General features: G+C 41.7%; 1 protein-coding gene across 3 annotated transcripts in view; it reads left to right on the forward strand.

Moving 5' to 3' along the window:
- Positions 1-20,286, forward strand: part of AKT1 (AKT serine/threonine kinase 1) — a 112,333-nt gene that overhangs the window by 39,819 nt on the left and 52,228 nt on the right. For all 3 annotated transcript variants that reach the window (XM_006132421.4, XM_075926452.1, XM_075926453.1), the window contains exon 3: positions 16,494-16,622. In XM_006132421.4, the coding sequence (XP_006132483.1) occupies positions 16,494-16,622 (129 nt within the window). The remainder of the gene's footprint in view (positions 1-16,493; positions 16,623-20,286) is intronic.

The following is a 20,286-nucleotide window of genomic DNA, read 5'->3' on the forward strand; positions in this document are numbered from 1 at the left end:
AATTTTATACCAGAATCTGAGAGTTTTAGAACCCTTGATCTGAGACTAATGGGAAGCTTCCTTATAATATTATAGGCTTTTATTTTGAATTTGTAATTGTTTCAGCCATTAATGCCACTGGGGTTAAAGGATTAAATACCTCCCACTCTTCAGGGGAGGATAAAGGGGAAGATGGCTCAACTTGGATGCCTATATACTGTAGTGAGGGGTACAGGACGAGAAGCGTGAGACTGCAGAGTTTCTCAGATGTTGTTTGTGCTAGATGCATTTTGCAAGAAGGCAGCCCTTTAAAAACCACAAACAAGCAACCAAATATCAACCCCCACATTCTTAAAAAAAAATCGTCTTTAGCACGTTGAGGATGAAATGAACAGTGAAGACAGGACAGGCTGAGGCTTCCCTCGCTGAGCGGAACTTGCATGAGTTTCCACTACAGAAATGGGCAGTACTAAATGAGGGCAGAAATGAGCTGCTCTGAAACTCCATCCACAGTCTTTGCATTGGACTCGTTTTGACACTGGTTTTCTCAGAGACATTGTCAAGCTATTTAAGTAGCCTCAGTCTACCTGTCAGCTTTCACAGATGGGAAACATCCTAGATGTGGAGCAGTGCTTAAACCACTTTAAAAACAAAGCATTCCACCAACCCCTCATCATCCCGCCCTTTGCTCTGGTAACCTGTGGTGGCCCTAAAAGTGGGATTTTGAGACTTAGGGTATATTACAATGCCCTCACCTGTTTCCATTGGTGGCATTAGGAGTAGTGGCAGCATTCTAGGGTGGCAGAGACCTGTTGCGTAGCATGGCCCTCTACAGCACCCCTCTCCTGTCATTTTATCAGCAGCAGCCTCTCTGGTGAAGCTGCTCCTAACTGGAGTCACAGCAGCCAGCACATCTTGTCTGTTCTCTACTAGTTTTTGCTTCTCCCCTCCCCCATTCAACTTGCTAGCAGAAGCAGGATTGTCAGGGTGGCCTCTCTTGATTTGACCCTCCCAGCAGCTGCAGTGTGAGCTGATAGTATCAGATTAGGGACTACTGGTGGTGGTGGGTGGGGGCGGGAAATGCTATGTGTCCAAAATGTACACTAAGCAAAGTAGGACTAATTGTTTTTAGGCACTTTCCTGTGCAAAATCTCTGAGGCAGGACTGTTGTCCCAGATGCCCTTCTGCAGGAGTATTGCCCTAGATGACCTTCAGCAAGAAAGGCTCATATAAGCTTTATTTATGGCTTCCTGGTTCCCTCGTGTTTAAAACACAGATATCTGATTTTGAAGAAAGTGCAGTTATTAGTGTAAACACATCTTGACTAGGCAAGTGATTTTTTTAATCTTAAACGTACGAGTGTGTGTGTGTGTGTGTGTACACACACACACACACACACACACACACACACACACACACACACAGGGCTCGACAAACCACGGCGAAATCCACTCACCAGCCCCGCACCATGCATGTGCCAGACCCGCACTGCGCATGCACATGCCGCTGGTGAAATCTACTCACCACGGGCAAGTAGATACATGGATTTGTCGAGCCGTGTGTGTGTGTGGATATATATATATACACACACACACAAACACACACACACACACACACGGCTCGACAAATTATACAGCCTGCTCTCCCGTGGCGAGTAGATTGTAACCCGGAAGAGCCAGGTTCGGGCGATCTACGCATGCGCAGAACGATCTACGCATGTGCAGATCGCCGGACAGCATGGCTGGCGAGCGGGGCTTGCCGTGGTTGTGAGCCCTGTGTGTGTGTGTCACTCTAGTGAGGTGTGTGTGTGTGTATGTATGTATGTGTACAGGCAGTCCCTGGGTTACGTACAAGATAGGGACTATAGGTTTGTTCTTAAGTTGAATTTGTATGTAAGTCGGAACTGGTTCCAGATTCAGCCGCTGCTGCTGAACCTGACCAGGGGCTGACTACAGGAAGCTGGAGGCAGAATTGCTCTGCCCCCAGCTTCCTGGAATCAGCCACTGATCAGTTTCAACAGCGGCTGAATCTCGAGCCTGGGACAGAACAGCTGGGCTGCCAGGTAGGTCCCTGCAGGACCAACCCGGCAGCACCCCAGCTGCTCTACCCCAGGGTCCACAACAAAAGCCTGGTCTGCTGGGGGGGGTGGGGGCGCACTAGCTGCGCCCCTCCCCCCCCAGCAGACTAGGGACACAGGGAGCAAAGCCGCAGCGGCGGCGGGGTGCCGCGCCTCTGAGGCTTTGCCAGAGCAAAGCCTCAGAGGCTCGGGACCCCTTCGCCTCCCCGGCTTTGCTCCCGGTGTCCCTGGTGTGCTGGAGACGGTCCCCAGCAGACCAGGGACACCCGGAGCAAAGCCGGGGAGGCGGAGGGGTCCCGCGCCTCTGAAGCTTTGCTCCCGGTGCCTCTGGTCTGCTGGAGACGGCCCCCAGCAGACATGGGGCACCCGGAGCAGCTTTTCTCGCCCCGGAGGTCGAGGTAGCGGGAGGTAGGAGACGTGTGGTAGTGAGGAAAATCATGCAAGTGCCATACTGTGCTTGGGATATCAGGTGCTCTGAGAGGTTGTGCTCCTGTAGCAGAGTCTTAGTTCTGTGCATCCTTATAGTGGAGGAAGTGCCACTTTGGATGTCCTACTAGATTCAAATTGCAGGGAACCATTATGTAGGATTTTTCTCCATTTTGAGTGATCCTCGGCGAGTGTCTCTACTTGCTTAAATCCCTGTTACTTATATGGACCTAATAATCCTCTAGCGTTTGTCTCTGTGCCCAAAACTGACATGTCTAGCTACAGTTGGGTTCCAGTGCCCAAGGGTCATGCAGATTGGAAGGCTCCTTTGCCCTGATAGTCCAACTTAGCAAGAATGCTTGGCATCTCTCCATAGTGTGCAACTACACGGCTGACCATGCCAGCTACAATCTCTAGATAGGCTCTTGCCTGATATAGGCAGGAGATACTGGATTTCTCAGGCCTGTGGGAAGAGGAAGCGGTACAAGCACAATGATGAATCAGATGTAGAAACATTATAATGGACAAGCAGATTACGCAGGGGATGCAGGACAAGGAGTATGATGGGTCAGGAGCAGTGCTGCATGACATTGAAGGAACTGGATCAGACATACTAGAAGGCCAGGGAGACCAACAGTCAGTCTGGTACCAACCTGCAGACATGCCACTTTTACAAGAAACTGCATGCCATACTTGACAAAGGCCGCACTACCACTTCATAGACCAATATGTCTGAGTTGTGTGCCCCTGGCATGAACAGCAAGGAGAAGAGGGGGAATGAAGAACAGCAGGGTGGAGGATATGTGACTAGGGAATCCAGGTGGTGTTGCATGCCAGGATCTGTTTGAGACTCCAATAAGAATGTTAAGGACTAGTTGATTTCTTCCCCCCCCCCCCCCCCCCTTGCTGCCTCTATCAGATAGAGGCAGCAAAGTGGCGGGGGGGGGGGAAGAGGAGGAACTTCAAAGTGGCAACGCTGCACAGCTAATCGAAGTGGCAGTGCCGTATGCAGCCTGGAGTCAGCTGGGGACTCCCTAGCTGATCCTGGGCTCCTCACAGCATTTCCACAGAACCTGGGATCACCTGGGGGAGTTCCCAGCTGACCCTGGGTTCTGGGGAAATGCCGTGCAGAGCCCACGGTCAGCTGGGGAGTCTCCAGTTGATCCTGGGTTCTGCGTGGCATTTCAAATCGGCAGCGCAACATGGAGCCGGGGATCAGCATTGGTCCGTTTCAAAGCTGACATGCCTGCATGCAACCCAGAGTCAGCAGGACTTTCAGCTGGCCCCAGGCTGCACACGGAGTTCCGCATTTTCCAGCAGGGGCTCTTGTACATTTCAAAGGAGGAATGCGGAAGTGCCTATCGAGTAGTCGATGGAAATTCCATCAACTACTCGACTAGTAAATTAACCAGTATTTAACATCTTTAGACTTCACCAGAGTCCAGTCAGTCCTTCCAGTTAAGCAAAGGCAAGCCTAATATAGGAGAAGGAACCTTGGGTAATTGTGTAATAGGGATGTGAATGGTTAACCAGTTAATCATTAACCTTAATGGGTAATGCTTGCGGTTAGCCCATGGACTGGAGAAGCTCCCTGCCTGTGGTGGGCATTGCCTGGCATGCCGCTGCCGATCCAGCCTGGATAGAGCAGCCCTGCCAGCAGCAGGCCCACCTGGCCATAGCAACTCCACCCTTCTCTGTTTAATCACTTAACCAGTTAAACACAGCATTTAATGCTTGTCATTCCCCTACAGAATTTAGCTGTGGAGGCCTTGCAGAGCAGCTTGTTTATGAACACAGAGATGTTCTTGAATCCTCCTAAGAGATTTTCATGGAGGTACTCTGCACCACTCACCCAGAGGTGGCAGACTTTTTTTCCTCTGCTGTAGGTCAATTTCCCACATGAGCTAGCAATAACTTCAGCAGGTTTCACTACAGTAAACGGGCTAGTAGCATATGGGCCAGGCAGCTTGGGGATGCCAGTTGTAACTATGTGCTTTCTGCCTCTATTACTCTCAGGAGTGAGAAAAGCTAAAAGAAAGTGGTGCCAGTATTCAGTGCAGTTGTCCTGCACTCATGGTTTCATGCAGCTTAGCAATTCCCTTCTCATTCTCCTCAGTTCTGATGGGTTGCTGGTGCTGTGAGTGGTGCCATGCACAAGCAAAGCAAATAGCCAGTGTCAGTAGGCATGTCTTGTATAAAACTTTAGGAGCAAAAGAAGGGAGTTCTGAATCTTAACTTTCAGTTTCTGCTATGAGTATACAGTAATTACTCATTTAACACGTTTTCGCAATAGCATGATTTTTTATAGGGAACTTTTTCAAATAACACGACCATCCCCGAAATAACACGAAAATAATCAAGTGACAGACTACTTCATGCAGTGGTATAAGTTGATGAAAACAGTGGTAATACACACGAGTGGATGAACACACGTGGTCACAGTGCTCCTCCGCTCACTCACGTGTTTATCTTTGTGTTTTAACAAGCCATGGCGACTTGTGTTGCTAGATATCTAATGCTGACGTTGATGACCGAGCACCAACAAAAAATTGACTTCACCACCATTACCTGAAATGCAACCCCCACATTTTCCATTATTTTTAATGGGAAAATTGACCTCTCATAGCATGTTTTCGCTTAGCACAAACATTTTCAAAAACGCATCTATAGTGTTAAATGAGGAATTACTGTACTGGCAATGTGTGTTATCTGTAGCTGCTCTTGTTATGGTCTCAAGAGGTTCCCCTTCCATACCCATAGAACATGTGAGCAAGATAAGGAGAAGAAAAGGGAGGATGTAGGATGATATATTCTTTGAGATCCTGCAAGCCAGTGCTGTATGGGACTGTGAGCAAAGGGCCTGGAAAGTGAATATTTCTGACAGCCTGGAGAAGGAAAGAGCAGGCAGAAAGTCCTGGAAGTACCAGTAGGACAAGGAGAGGGGACCTGTGTCAGGAAACAATAGAGCCTCTCTGGCAGCAAACACAGATGCTGCAGACTTTTGCAGACCTACAGGCTCAACAATCCCAGGTTTGTCTACCTTCTCGGTTCATAGAGAATTCTACTGCAGTACTTCTCAACATTCCACATGGTATTGGGGCTGCATCTGTACCCCTGTCACTTGATTCTGGGGGACAGTAAGGACAACAGCAGTTTCATACACATTGACCTGTGAAAGCCATTGTTGCTGTACATGTAGCTAAAATGGACATGGATGTTTTCTCCTTTCAAGTTCTGTTCCATTAATTTATTAAATTTTTAATGTATTTGCTTTTAAATTTCACAAATTTTTCTTTGCACTTACTTTGTTAATGAATAAAATTATATTTGGAAAATAATTTATCTTCATTAGTTCCTAAAATATGCTGCAGAGTGCCGAGCAGATCAGAAAGCACCCACGTGCTTGTTGTTGTGCAGTATGACACAACTCATAAGATCAGTTATAAATATGGTATAAGAACAAATACAGCATGCATCACAAAATTAATAGTTTCATTGACAGTGTTGCATTCTTGGATATAGAATTCCCAATATGCCCCAAAACAGCAGAGCCAGGTAAAGCACAGTACACCAGGAGGCAGTACTATGGCTTGCCCTTAGTTTTCTTCAAAAGCCTCACTGAGCTATAGACCTCCACAATGAGCTCTTGTAATAGTCCTTGTGTGTCAGTTTTCAAATGAACCAGACACTGCTTTCTGTAGCGACTGCCTCCTCTTTGCTTCACAGCTAGTATTCAGGATGCAGCAAGCAGCTAAACCATTGCAATGTTTTCTTCACTGAGATCCAGTCTGATGAATAAACAACACCAGAATCCTTTCATTCGACCTCAAGCACATTCAGTTGTCATTCTGCATCTGCTGAGCATTGAATCTTTTCTTGGTGCTGTTGAGGTGGCCAGTGTACAGCCTCATGAATCAGGGGAGTGAAGCTCAGGCACAATGTCTGAAGATTTCTGTTGGTGTTTAGCGTTTGTACTATTTGGGAAAGAGAGTCCCTGGTTGCAGCTTGCTGAACAATCTTGTGTTCTTAAAGATGCGAGTGCTGTTCACTTTCCCTGCCCATTCAACACTAGCAGTGAAGCATCCTCAGTGATCCACAAATGCTTGTGTAACACTAAAAAAGTAATCTTTTCTATCGATGTCCTCTGTGGCAGGGTTGTCTGGTGCTAAAATACAGATGGTTATGCCATCTATTGCTCCTCCTCGGTTCAGGAGCCACACTGCTGCAAATCCATCCACTGTGGCCTGCACAGTGCTGAGAGTCACAGTCCTGCATAGTAGGAGATGATTAATGACCCTGCACACTGCATGACAATGGCTACCACAGTGGATTTTCCAACACCACAATGATTTCCCACCAACCAGTCGCAGTCCAGCACTACAACTTTCTACAATATGATTATAACTTGCTTTTCTGCTGTAAGTGCAGCTCCCTTTCTGGTGTGTCCATGCTGGAGGGCTGGGGCAGGCTCAGCACATAGATCCCAGAACCGTGGCCTTGCAGAGCTGAAAATTCTCCAGCCATTGCTCACCATCCTAAGTCTTCATTATGATGCAAACCCAGTAGTCAGTGCTTGTTTTTCGGGCCCAGAAGCACCACTGTCTGCAGCTGCTCCGTGAATGCCACTAGTAGTCTTAAATTGGTGCTCACTGTGTCTCAGCCATCTGTCCTCCAAGAAATCCTCATGTTCTCTGCTGATTTGTTTGCTCTTGTAACTCTGCAAGTACCAGAGGATTGTGTGTCCTATGCTTGCTATACTTACTGCAGCAGTGCAAAGATGTGCAGACTCGGTGCTTCTTTCAGAGAGGCTGGACGGCAAAGAGGGCTATTACAGATTCACGGGACTTTTTAGCAAGTCACAAAAATTATGGCATATGAATGAAGTGGGATGGAGCTAGATGGATGTAGGGAAGTTGAACCATCGCTCTCAGTCACCCTAGTGTGACATGTCTCTGCCCCATCGTTGCCAAAATTTCCCAGTGTGATGAATGGTGATTTGCACGCTGGAGTACCTACTTGTGCACCACGAACTGTGAGTTGACATACTCACTCCTGCATTGGCTTAAGGAGTCAAATATGCACATGCACAAGCCATATACTAATGGTGGCAGCTTTATGCCAACGTAATTTGTAGCAGCAAAAGTTTGTCATGGAGGCATGGCATATGACGATCTTTATGGCTACCCAAAGCTTTTAGACTTGTTTAGACAAGTTCACGGGTGTCCAAAAATGCTAGTAAAATAAATAAAATTTACCAGAACCTGTTATGCTGTTTGGGGATTATGTCACACCCTTCATATACATTGGTTATGTTTATATCTGTTTGGGGACTGATTTAGAGAACTGCTGATTACTCCCAGATCCAGCTGAAGTGATGGTGAAGTTGTAGATACACAACTCTTCTGAAAAAATCAGGAGGCTTTTAAAATGTCAGTGTGGCTTTTTGCTTAAACACTTTTGAATATCCCTCTCCCCCGAAGTCTAACTAAAACACTGGAAAAACAATGGTTCAAAATACATTTAATTCAATTTGATGTGTCTGGCCTTTTTTCTGTTAAAATACACATAGGCACTTGTGAAAAGCAGTGTGAATCACTATGGCACTTCTTACTTGCATGTTTTAGTTTTATAAAATGCTATAGTTGCTGATCATAGTATGTCATGAAAAAGCTTTTAAAACTACATTGCATCATTTCTAATAGCTTTCTTTTTAGCCCTTTTATTTCAACCATGGTGAAATGGAGACAAAATTCACTCTGACTGATTTTTACTGTACTTTTAAGAGCCCAGTGTATCCTTTCTTATAATTTATGTAGCTATCTTTAAAACTGCAGTGTTTAATGAAACTTCATTTGCATCTTCTCCCACTAGAGACAGCTGTAGGTTAGGACTAGCCTGAGTAAGCTGTGCCAAAGGTAGGAGTAAGGAGTTTTGTATGCTGATTAATTCTCTTGGACTCCTTTGGGACTATCTGGCATTGCTTAAATTGATTACTGTAAGCAAGATGGCAACATTTTTGACCTTCTATACGAAATACTGCAGGAAAAAAAACAAACTAACTGTGTTTCAAATGTATTCTGAAGTAATATTGAAATGCTGTGCTACAGAATACAGATATTCTGATATTTCCCTGAAATCAGGGTGCTCTTATTGGATGATGTCTACTTTTGAACTTGGGTGTGCTTAAACTTTAAATATGTATGTAAAAATCAGTAATAGTCCATCTTTTATGCGGAAAATGGTGCCCGAATAAGTCAGTCGGTGTTTCTCTGTGTTCTTTATTTTGATATCTTCTATGTATCCATACTAGCTTTATGATTCAGAGCATCTTTTGGTCCCTTAACTAATGTTTCATACTTATACTGACCATATACTGAAAAAGTCTCAGAGGGTCATATATTTGTTAGTCTCTAAGGTGCCACAGGATTGTTCGTTGTTCATCTGTTTGACAGACATAGATTCTAATTCAGTCTCGGTGACTTTAGCTAGCTCCCCCAAACAATTACTGTATTGTTTTGTAGGTTGTTAGGTGACCCTATGTGAGATTTTTTTTTTAAAATAATCTACAGATGTGTGAAACAAGATGAAACCTAAGATGCTGTTCAGTTATTTTTAATGGACTTCTATTTGAGTACAGTGTGAAGGGGTTTTTTTTAATGCCACTCTGAATAGGAGACCATTTAATCATTCCCCCATACCCTTCCTTCAGCTTCCCTCCCCCTTCAGATTCCCTGAAGATATGATAATTAAGCAGGTGCCATATATTGTAGCTTTGTGTGACCGTGAGAAACAGTAGTAGTTTTAGGATAATCAGAGCTACACTTGAGGCAGAGGCATTTCTTCTTAACCTGTTGGCAGTAATGTCAGTCATTGTCATGCTGACTGCTGTAGGGCCTTAAATGTAATGTACTACTATCCAGCTGCACGGAAAATGAGTAAGAATAAAGCAGTGAGCAGATTTGCCTTGCACTGAATTAGCTTGTTGTGACAGTGGACTGCCATATATGGTCAGTGAAAGGCAAAAGAGCTGGGATAAGCTGTGGAGCGCCAGTCTGGTGCAGACAGTCTGCTGACTCAGGCTTGACCTCCCTATTGGGGAGCACCCTTGACTGCAGTCTGAGCTGGCTCATTGAGATTCAAGGCACAGCCAGAGTGTCCGCAGCTGTATGCTGGAGGCAAAGGCTGAGAACACATCCAGAGTGTGACCCAAAAATAATCAAAGCACTGGCCCCCTTCTGTACTCCTGTGAATAGGGAGACAAACCAGAGGCCCTCTCGCCTCTTAGTGAGCATATTGGGAAAGACATTAGCATACGTTTTATTTTTTTTCCCAAGCTCTCTAAATCCAAATTCTGTTTTGACAGTTTGTTCAGGGGGAAGAAAAGGAGGCATATTAACTAGAAGGGAAACAAAAAGGAAATTAAAAAAATTAAAACGAATATTTTGTTTGGCATCACTGACTTCTCTAATTCATAAGCATCAAATGTATATGCGATTGTGAAACTAATTTCCTGTCTGAAAATGGCTTATTTCTATTTTTAAGAACCCCAACAACACAAGGAGGACTGTTAGACTGCAACAAAAGAATCTTAGTTTTAATAAAGTTGATTTTTAAAGTGAAGAGACAGAATTTGTTTGAACAGCAGACGCTAATTGTAAATCCCCAACCCACTCTGCAGTCACACCAGTGCACATGAGATGGCATCTTTTAAAAACTTCACATCTTTAAGGAAACTGGCATCTGTTTTACTGAAACCTTATTGGGCAGACAGGATGCAAACCATCTTTGCTTCCATTGAGGTTTTATGAAGGAGTCATTTTGTTTCCTTGACTGGCAAAACATTAGTTCTGCCTTTGGCATAACTTTTATGGTGCACTCAGATAGTAATGTGTGCAATCAAGGAGTGTATTACAATTTTCTCTGTATGTAATATTTGCTATTTTGACCATTAATAAACCTGTTTTTTGATGCTCAGAGTGGAAGAGATAATGCATTATTTATCTTTTGTTTCCTGATGGTCACTTTACTAAAGCATGTAATATAAATATAACTGGGGGTTGTCCTCCTCCTCCCCCCCCCCCCCCCCCCAGGTTTCTAGGCAGGTTATAGTTAGCTTTGGGGCATTAAAAGTCAAATGCATAGTTTTGGTAAACTTGTTGGATTCTTGCTTTTGTTAACCTAATTCTTTTTTTCATAAAATCCTCTGTGTGCATGAGTTGAGCTAAAATATTTTAACCAAAGACTGCTTAAATACAGTCTGTTATGAATTAAAGGGTGTGGTGTTGGCTTTGAATGAGCTTGATGCAGCAACAAGCATGCAGCAGTTGGTAAATAAAGATGGATTTTCTTTTGTTCTGCTGGTGCTTGCTGCTCATTATTCTCCACTTACCCTGTAAGCTTCCCAGGGAGTGGCAGCTGTTTCTGATGTTAGACACTTTATCAGGGGTAGACAGCTCCAGATTCAGCAAGACATTGTGGGGAGGAGAGTAAAACAAAATAACCCTGCATTATTGTAAATTCTCTGTAGAACTAACTTTTCACAAACCAAAACAGTTTCATGTTGCACTTTTTGAAATATTAAAGTGCAAGTATACTTTCCAGTGCATCTTAGGACAAAAAGTGCTTTAGGCATGAAACGGATTTTCATAAGTGTATATTAAGGAGTTTAATGTGCTTTATGTGGGGAGGGAGCAGAGACAAGACAACAAAATGAAATTGGTCTAAGGCTACGTCTAGACTGCAAGCCTCTTTCGAAAGAGGCTTTTTCAAAAGAGCACTTTCGAAAAAAGGTGTTATTCCTCGTAAAACGAGGTTTTCCATGGTTGAAAAAACTGCCACATTCTTTCAATTTACTGTCGACAGAACGCGGCAGCAATCTAAATCCAGAGGAAGTTTTTTCGGAAAAAGGCCACTTTTTTAGAAAAAACCCTGTAGTCTAGACACACTCTAAGAGTCTTTGTGTCTATATATACAGAAATGTATAGTTTGGGAATTTTTGCAGTTCAAAAATTGCTTTGAGTAATCACAGTGGTGCATAAATATTTCACATATTTTTAAGCTAACAAGTTGTAGATGAATTTATTCAAACCCAGCATTTTATATGCAGGATTTATAAATCATACTTTTGCTTTTCTCTCCTTGTACTATTAGCATTCTGTTACTGAAAACAAAGACAACTGCCAAAGCATTACACAAGCAATGAATCAGAGGAAAAAATGTTTTGCTTTGTAAATTGTTCAGTTTTCTATGGTGTTTCATTATTATTTGTTACTGTTATCTGATAAAATGGCAATTTTAATTTTCTTTTTCACATACACTTTGCATTAAAGGTATATCTTCCGTCTCTTACACTTTGAATTTTCTATGTATTGAGATTCTTGGATGTGAAGCAATAGGACTGATACAAGCCACTTGTGTTATCTTTTTGTTTACTATTAATTGTTTAAAAAATAAAATCAGGACATAATTTTTTTTTAAAAAAAAGTCAACTCACACTTCAAATATTCCAGTGTCTAGTATTCCAAATACATGACTAGAAAGAAAAGCTTTCTTAAATTTTTTTAAATCAACTTTGTCCAAGCATTTTTGACATTTCTGTATCTTATCTGTCTTAAGAATTCTGTCTCAGATATTCAAATAGCCTATCATTATCAGTCTGTACTCTAATAAACAGGAAAAATTACATACACAGTTAAAAAGAACAAAAAACTTCACCTCGTTTCATACATTTCTAATGCTTTTCTGGCTGTTTATTTTTAAATTTCCAACTTCTTTACATATAACATTTTCTATCTGCTCTATATTTAAGAATGGTTTCTGAAGGGAGATAAAATTTGACAGCTGTCATGGGTAATGTAGGATTTTTGTTTTTAGCAGTTACTATAGACCAGGGTTTCCCAACCTATGGGTCAGGACCCAAATATGGGTTGCCATTACATTTCAAAAGGGTCGCCAAGTATCTCCCCAGGTACCTATGGGTCCCCATCTGGAAAAGGTTGGGAACCACTGCTATAGAGCATCTCATAGAAATGTAAACTTGTTTAGTACGAACAGACATTTTTATCTACAGATTTGTGTTCTGTGGATGAATTATCAGCTTTCTTAATATTTTATTAATCTATGGATTAAATGTATATTGGAGGTTCTCTAATCACTTTCATATATAACCACAGATAAGTCCATTTCATGCCCATTTTTACATTACTGGTTTATCCTGTCACTTAAGAGCATGTTACGTAATGACACACATGCTATAGTTATTGCACCGTGCCTCACAATGATGCAGGTCATCAAGATATCTTGGTTTTGGACTTCTTATTATTTAATGATTGGTTGTAATCTTTGGCATTGGTTAACAAAAGTCAACATAAAACAAAGGAAGCCAACAATTTACTACGGCCCCAAGATAGACCAAGCATAACATTAAAAAAAAATTATAAATTTACTTCTAGTCTGTAAATAAGAAATAGATCTGGAAAGAGATCCAACTACAGTGATGAATAAGTAAAAATCCCTTTCTAAAGAAGAATATAGAAGATGGTAACACAACCTAATCCCGCCAGGATTTCTATCTGGAATTTATTGGTGGAATAAAACTGTAGGGCAAAAATACAGGAGTGATTAAATTTAAACATCAAATCAAATTATAAAATTTAAAATGGGAATGAGAAGGTAAAATGTCTATTGTAACAACTCAGTACAGTTTTGTGTGAAATCCTGCTCATCTTTTGATTTTAAAGGTTGCCACAGTTCTTACTTACAGAAGAAAGTAAAGTAAAAATCCATTGTTGGACCTTATTCCCACTGTGGTGGGAAGTGGAAGCAGCCACTACTTACCTGACCCTTCCACTCCATCCATCTCCTGTACAAGTGAGAGGGGACTGGCTAGAGTTACTGGATAGGTGCATTCCTAGGAGTGAGCTGCTCCATGAAGCAAGTGAAGTAACTTCCTCCCTCTCTAGAGCAATGGGAGAACACAGGAGAGGGACTTTGATTCTCTGTGGGACAGAGTAGCTACATGCTACTAGGGATGTTAAAATTAGATTAATCAACTAATCGAATAGTCGATGGAATTTCCATCGACTATTCGATTAAAGGCGCTTCCACTTTGAAATGTAGCAAGAGCCTGCTGGGCTGTTGCTACATTTCAAAAGTGGAACACCACCACTGCGCCCCTGCCCCCTGTCATGAAGCTGGAGCTGGGGTGGGGGAGACTACCTTTTAAGCCGGCTCCCCCCAGCATCCCCATCTCTCCCCCTCCCCTTGCTGCCTCTTTATGTTAAAGGCAGCAGAGGCAGGGAGTGATTAGTCGACAAGTGTGTCGACTACTCAGTTAGTTGCTTACATCCCTTCATGCCACTCATTGCAGAGGGCAGATTATAATGCTACACTCTTACTCTTAGTGAATTCGCATGGTAAAACTATCATTTGTAATTTTGGCATTGTCAGGGTCAGATTTTGACAGATGCTGAAGACACTGAAGTTGCAGGAATGGGGCACCTCACAGAATCGAAACACTGTTAGATGCCAAGATAAATTAAATCCCTTTACTGATTAGCTAAGGCCTGGCTCTAGTTCATCATTAAAGAGATATTTCCAAGATTTTCAAGCCCCCGGAACTGAGCTACCTTAAAATTGTTAGGTGCTTAATCGTCCATGGTTGAAACCTATTTCCTTGTATGTTTTTAATTTGAATGTATATATTGTTCAGAGGGGATGAGAGTGCGGTTTATGTTGTAAGGTATGGTGAAACATACAAGTGGATGTTGATTATTTTGACGTCAGTAGCTGCATTAGCTTTGGTAAGTAAAAAATGTTTTCAGTACTGGAGATGGTGCCAGCCTAACAGTACTAGAGAGCAAGTAGCAAAACAGGGACAGTCCAGCCAGTAGCTTGGCTAGCTGCTCCCAATCTGCCTTGTCTAGTCACAAGGATGGCTCTTCTCAAGTGGAACCCCTGTTTAAAAAGATCTTAGCTGAGACCGTCAGCAATCAATGTCTAAGCAGCCTGATAGTAATGACTCTTGGACACTACTGACCTGTGCTGGATTTGAACTGATGGCTTAGCAGTGGAAAGTTCCATAACCTATTTCTGATTCCCAAGAGTTGCCAGTGTTATATTAATGTTCAGAGAAAAAAAGTATATGCAACATTTTGAATGTAAAAGTTCAATCACAACACCTGTGGATGATTTCCTCTGAAATTTCTCAGGTTATTCTTGACTATTTGTAAACCTTTTGCAGGTTACCATAAAATGTGTAACCTGAAACTGAGGCAGACATGCTAGATTGCATGCAGTCTTTTTCCCCCCGTCTGCAGTAATACTTCTATCCGTGCTAATAGATGTTCTCAGGAGACAGTCCCAATACATATAGGAGATCACCCTTTACATCTTGGATAGACTCCCCCTTTCCTTTACCCTGAGTGTGTTGTTTTTTTTCTTTAGAATAAAAGGGGGTGGGGAGACGGAGACATTGTAGTAACAAAGCGGACAGGCAGCTGTGTGGCAAGCCAGAGAAAGGGGGAGAAGGTAGGAGACTGAACAGAAGGAAGAGGTACTACAGCTGGTGCTAGATGCTGGAATAGGCTGCATCCCAGAAGGAGAGTTGAGCTGTGGTGAGAGGAGAAGAAGCAAGGCAGCTGTAGGGGAGTTCCTGGGGCAGAGTACACATCATCATGAAAGAAATCACCTGGGGTGGAAAGCAGAACAGCAGGAAAGGTTGTGTGGGTTGGTGATGGGGGATGGGAAAGGAGCTGAAGAAAGGAGCCTTGGTCAGTAGACCTGTGTTGCCTTATTTTGTCTTTTTTCTCTGTTTAATTTGGGAACAAATCTTTTAACAACCAGCAAAGATCACCATCTCTTACTAAAGTTAATTCTGCTGTGTGTGCACCTGCATGTTTTTTTTTATTAACTGAATTAGATTAGCAAATTGCAGGTGATGCAGAAAGCTTCTTGGTGCAAAACCCATGTATTTGTATAACACCAAGATTGAGGGCCTTTAGGCACAATGAAATAGAAATAATTCTTTAAAAATTACCTGTATTGTGGTGCCCAGAGGCCCTACATATATGCAATTGGACTCCGCTGTGCTAGGTGCTGCAGAAAAGTGATGAGAGATGGTTTAAAATAGATATAGGCAAAGAGTGAGAGGAGAGACAGAGGCATTGTGAGAGGAGGTGGTATGCCCAAGGTTACCCGGCATGTTGGTAGAAGATCTGGAAATGGAACCCACGTCTTCTGTATCCTATTCCAGCGTCCTGTCAAGTAGACCACTCTGTTTCCCTAATAAATAATTAGGGATTTGATCTTTGCTTCTGTTGCTAGAGTATGGCGGTATTGTTTACATGTAACTATACACTGTCTCTCTAAAGCATGTGTACGGCCAGTGGTATGGTATGCTGTAGGGATGTTATCTTCGGAAAAGAGAGAGCAAGAACTTTTGCACACTAAAAGTTAGGTTTTTACCTTTCACGTTGCGATCTCTCCTGTGGTTCCTTCTTTAGATGAGTGTGTGGTGTTATGTAATGTCAGTGGAGAATTTGCCTTTTTATTCTCTAAAATAATTGTTGGTTTGATAAAGCAGTTGACTAATTACTAAATTACCCACTATTGTTTAAAATACTTACGCTGCAAAATGTAAATGAAAAAAACTCTTTGTGTCAGTATGAAAAATGACAATAGCAAAAATAATACATAGGACATCTGCTCTGATTTTTAAATTTTAAATTGCATTTTAGGCAGCTGTTGCAGAATTTGAATGAAATAAGCATAGATGAGGGAAATATATAGCTGTTTAATTTTACAAAGTCCTATTTTATGGTTAAATTTACTGTCAATATCTGAATTGATGCCTCTATTTTTCCATTATCTGCAGCAGACCCAAACAGTGAATTAAAATGCCTTCTGAATTAAGAGGATGTACAATATCAGTTTTTAAACAGGTTCTCATTGGAATTCTGGGATATAAGGAATTGGGTTATAATGTATGGCATATTTTTTCTGTTTTTCCCAGGAGAATATATAAAGACATGGAGGCCAAGATATTTTCTGTTGAAGAACGATGGCACGTTCATTGGCTACAAAGAGCGACCGCAGGATGTTGACCAACGGGAATCTCCTTTAAATAATTTCTCCGTAGCTCGTAAGCATTTTCACAGGCCCTCTCGTTCTTATGTGGGTTTTACAGAATTATTGTAAACATAGCCTTTTAAATTTAACATTAAAAAGATATTGTTTACAATCAGCTCAAGACAAATGTTCTATGAAAACATATACAAAGTTTTCATTTTATGCAATATTAGATTTTACAGTGTTAAATCTGCTTTGTAGCTTTCTACAAATGATTAATGCAGTGGTGTGATCACATCTAGATTATTTAATTCACTACTATTTTTCAGTCTCTTTTCTATTTGAAATTACTAAATATTGTTTATAGTTGTAGTATAAAATACTCTTTACTATCTTACCTTTACTTTTATTTTGTGCATTATGAAAAATAGCTAACTTGTAGGCCTTCATTCAGCAAGATACTTAAACACGAGTAATCCCGTTCAATAGTATTAGATTAAGAATGTTGCAAACTTGGGACTTTCAACCCTAAACTAAATGATTGCTGTATAGATTTGTGCCTAAGTGTGTTGAAATCATTCCCATTTACTGCCATTGGCAGGGATCAGACCTGACATCAATGGTGCACGTTCAGTTATTTTTTAATTTTAAAATGAAAATTGAATGTTAGAGGCACCAAGAGGATTTTTGAGTGTAGGGCACAATAGAAATTGTTATTGTTCCTAGTGCTGCCATACACAAACACCCGCAATACATGCCTCATCTACTGCACTCAGGACCCCAATGATAGGCATGGCAGACGAACCTAAATACAATTCCCTTCTGGACATTCTTTACCATGTTCATAGAAATGTAGGGCTGAAAGGAATCTTGAGAGCCAGAACTAGACAGTTACCTCCTGGGTCTTATATGTAACACGATTGTTAATACGCCCCAGATCTTTGGCCTTTCTCACAGCTGCATTACACTGTTGTGTCTCATTCAGTTTATGATGCATTATAATCCCCAGAGGTTTTTCAGCAGTACTGCCATTTAGCGTCCCCTGTCCCCTCCCTCTGCATTTTGTAGTTGTGCATTTGATTTTTCCTTTTTAAATGAGGTACTTTGCACTTGTCTTTATTGAATTTCATCTTATGGAATTCAGACCAATTCTCCACTTTATCCAGCTAATTTTGAATTCTAATCCTGTCTTTCAAAATTTTTGCAATATCTCCCAGCTTTGTGTGTCCTCTTTTATTAGCAAATTTTATAAGCATATTCTCCACTCCGTTGTCCAAGTCATTAATGAAAATATTGAATAGTACTAGACCCCTTTAGATTCACTCTCCCAGTTTGACAAGGAACTATTCTCTGAGTATATTCTTTCCACTAGGTGTGTACCCACCATGTAATAATTTCATCTAGACCACATTTCTCTAGTTCGCTTATAAGAATGTCATGTGGGACTGTCCCCAAAATCCTTATTAAAATCAAGATAGATCACCTCTATTATTTCCTTTCCATTTACTTGGCCAATTACCCTGTCAAAGAAAGAAATAAGGCTGGTTTGGCAGGATTTGTTCTTGACAAATCCATACCAGCTAGTCTTTATAATCCTGTTATCTTCTAATTCAGGAGTGGGCAATCATTGCAGAGGGGCTACTTGACAAATTTTGATAGGCAGTTGCAGTCTGTCTCCACCAGTCGGGACCTGTGTCCTTCTTGTTCTCCTTTTTAAGGATCGTTACTATGGCTTCTCCCATCATCTCTAAAAATACCCAAAAATAATTGGTGCTGATTTTGAGATGACTTTAGCTGGTTCCCTAAGTACCCTACAGTGAATTTCATCAGGCTCTGTTGACTTGAATACATCTAACTTGCTTAAATTTTCTTTACCTGTGCTTCCCCTATTTTGGCTTTGGTTCCATCTCACTGTCTGCTATTCTCTCTTCCTCACATGGATATGCAGTCCACCTTTCTTTTCACCTCATTCTCCACAGCTTTACAAATTGAATCATGTAGTATTTGTTATAGACAGTGCTCCACCGAGTGTCCTTACATGGGTAAGGATATGTAGTGAAATTTGGCATGAGGAGCAGCAATGAACATTTCATACCTGGGAGTCGGGGTAAGGAGCTTGCATATCTAGAAGAACATAGATACCATTTAATGATCTGGTACAAAAATGAATCCCCAAACAGATTTCCTCTAGGGCATGCTGAACCCTATAAAACACAAGAATGTCTTGGGAATTATTGCTTTGCCATCTGTTCGCTTGCCAGCCTTGGTATCCATGTGCCCAACAGGTGTATGTTCACTAATTTTATTATTTTTAAGATGCAGTGAGGCTGGAAATAAAAAATGAGCATGTTATCACATGTTGCATTAGTCCCGAAGGACAGGAGAGTATGTTTGGGGCCTTTTGTCTAGCCAAGCCTGTCCACGGAGAGAGATAATTAGTATTTTTACCTCAGCAGTGTCAGAGCCTATAATGTTTTATTCTTTATGCTGATTTCTCCTTATAGGGCAACAAAGTATAGAAAAGCAGTAAAAAGCCTTTAAATCCTAGGCAGTATTTTTTAGGCACTTGATACAAACCAAGAAGATTAACACCTTCATTAAGTTTGCTGCTACCTTTATTTTGTATGGTAATTATTTAGTAAGGATCAGTGCTAAGGTCTGAAAGTGTTCTGTGTTGCCTTCTTTCTTCTTCTTTTTTTCCATAACACATTCAGACGGGATTAATTTATTCCTTCATTGAGGATTCTGAGGATTTTTGGCAGATCAAGCCTGTTAATTTAGGCATATATAATAAGCTCATTACCATGGTATATGAGGATTTTACAGAAAGACACAGATCCACCATAGGATATAGCTAGCTTGGGGAGGTGGAGGAAAGGTGTTCTTGGCAACAGCTAGTATCTGTAAATACAGTGGCAATGAAGGGTCCGACAGGATCCTAAGGCTGCCAACTATTTTGATGATCAACGGGCTGACCTGTGCATGAACATATCACAATGGTTCTACACTCTTTTCTGGCTTCAAAGCAAATTAATGGGTGTAGTCCCTATCTTCAAAACATTTCACAGCCTGGACCCAGGGTACCTAAAAGACCATCTAAAGCTTTGGGACAAAGATCCTGGCTGACAACACTTTTGGCCCAGTGGAGCACTTATTGAGAGTAAAAGTTATCCAAATGGAAGACAACTTTCTCCGAGGCCAGTCCAAGGCTATGGAATGAAAATGTCCAGGAAATAAGGAACCTCACAAGCCTCCCCACTTTCAGCTCCAAGTACAAGGCACACTTCTTTGATCGTGCCTTCAATAGGCAAATTTATTTTATGAAAAACCTACCAAGAGAGGCCTCTCAACTGCACGTTTCTCCTGTGGAGAGTGTGAGAGAACAAACCACATCTGACCAGTGTGTAGTCACATTGCTTAATGCCTTACTAGAAGGCATTCCAATTTTATGGTGATGAGCATAGTATAAAAAACTATATAGACTAGAATTTCTCTTCCATCTTGATCACATTTAGCTTAGTTCAAACTACTTTTCATTGAGGCACCGGGCTGTAGCACTTAGGGGGTGTCTAGACTACAGGATTTTTTTGAAAAAAGTGGCCTTTTTTTGAAAAACCTTCCCCTGCATCTAGACTGCTACCGCGTTCTTTCAAAACTAAATCGAAAGAATGCAGCAGTTTTTTCGATTGCGGAAAACCTCATTTTACGAAGAACGCCTTTTTTCGAAAGTGCTCTTT

The sequence above is a fragment of the Pelodiscus sinensis genome, chromosome 4 (assembly GCF_049634645.1).
Source record: "Pelodiscus sinensis isolate JC-2024 chromosome 4, ASM4963464v1, whole genome shotgun sequence".
NCBI classification, from domain to species: Eukaryota; Metazoa; Chordata; order Testudines; family Trionychidae; genus Pelodiscus; species Pelodiscus sinensis.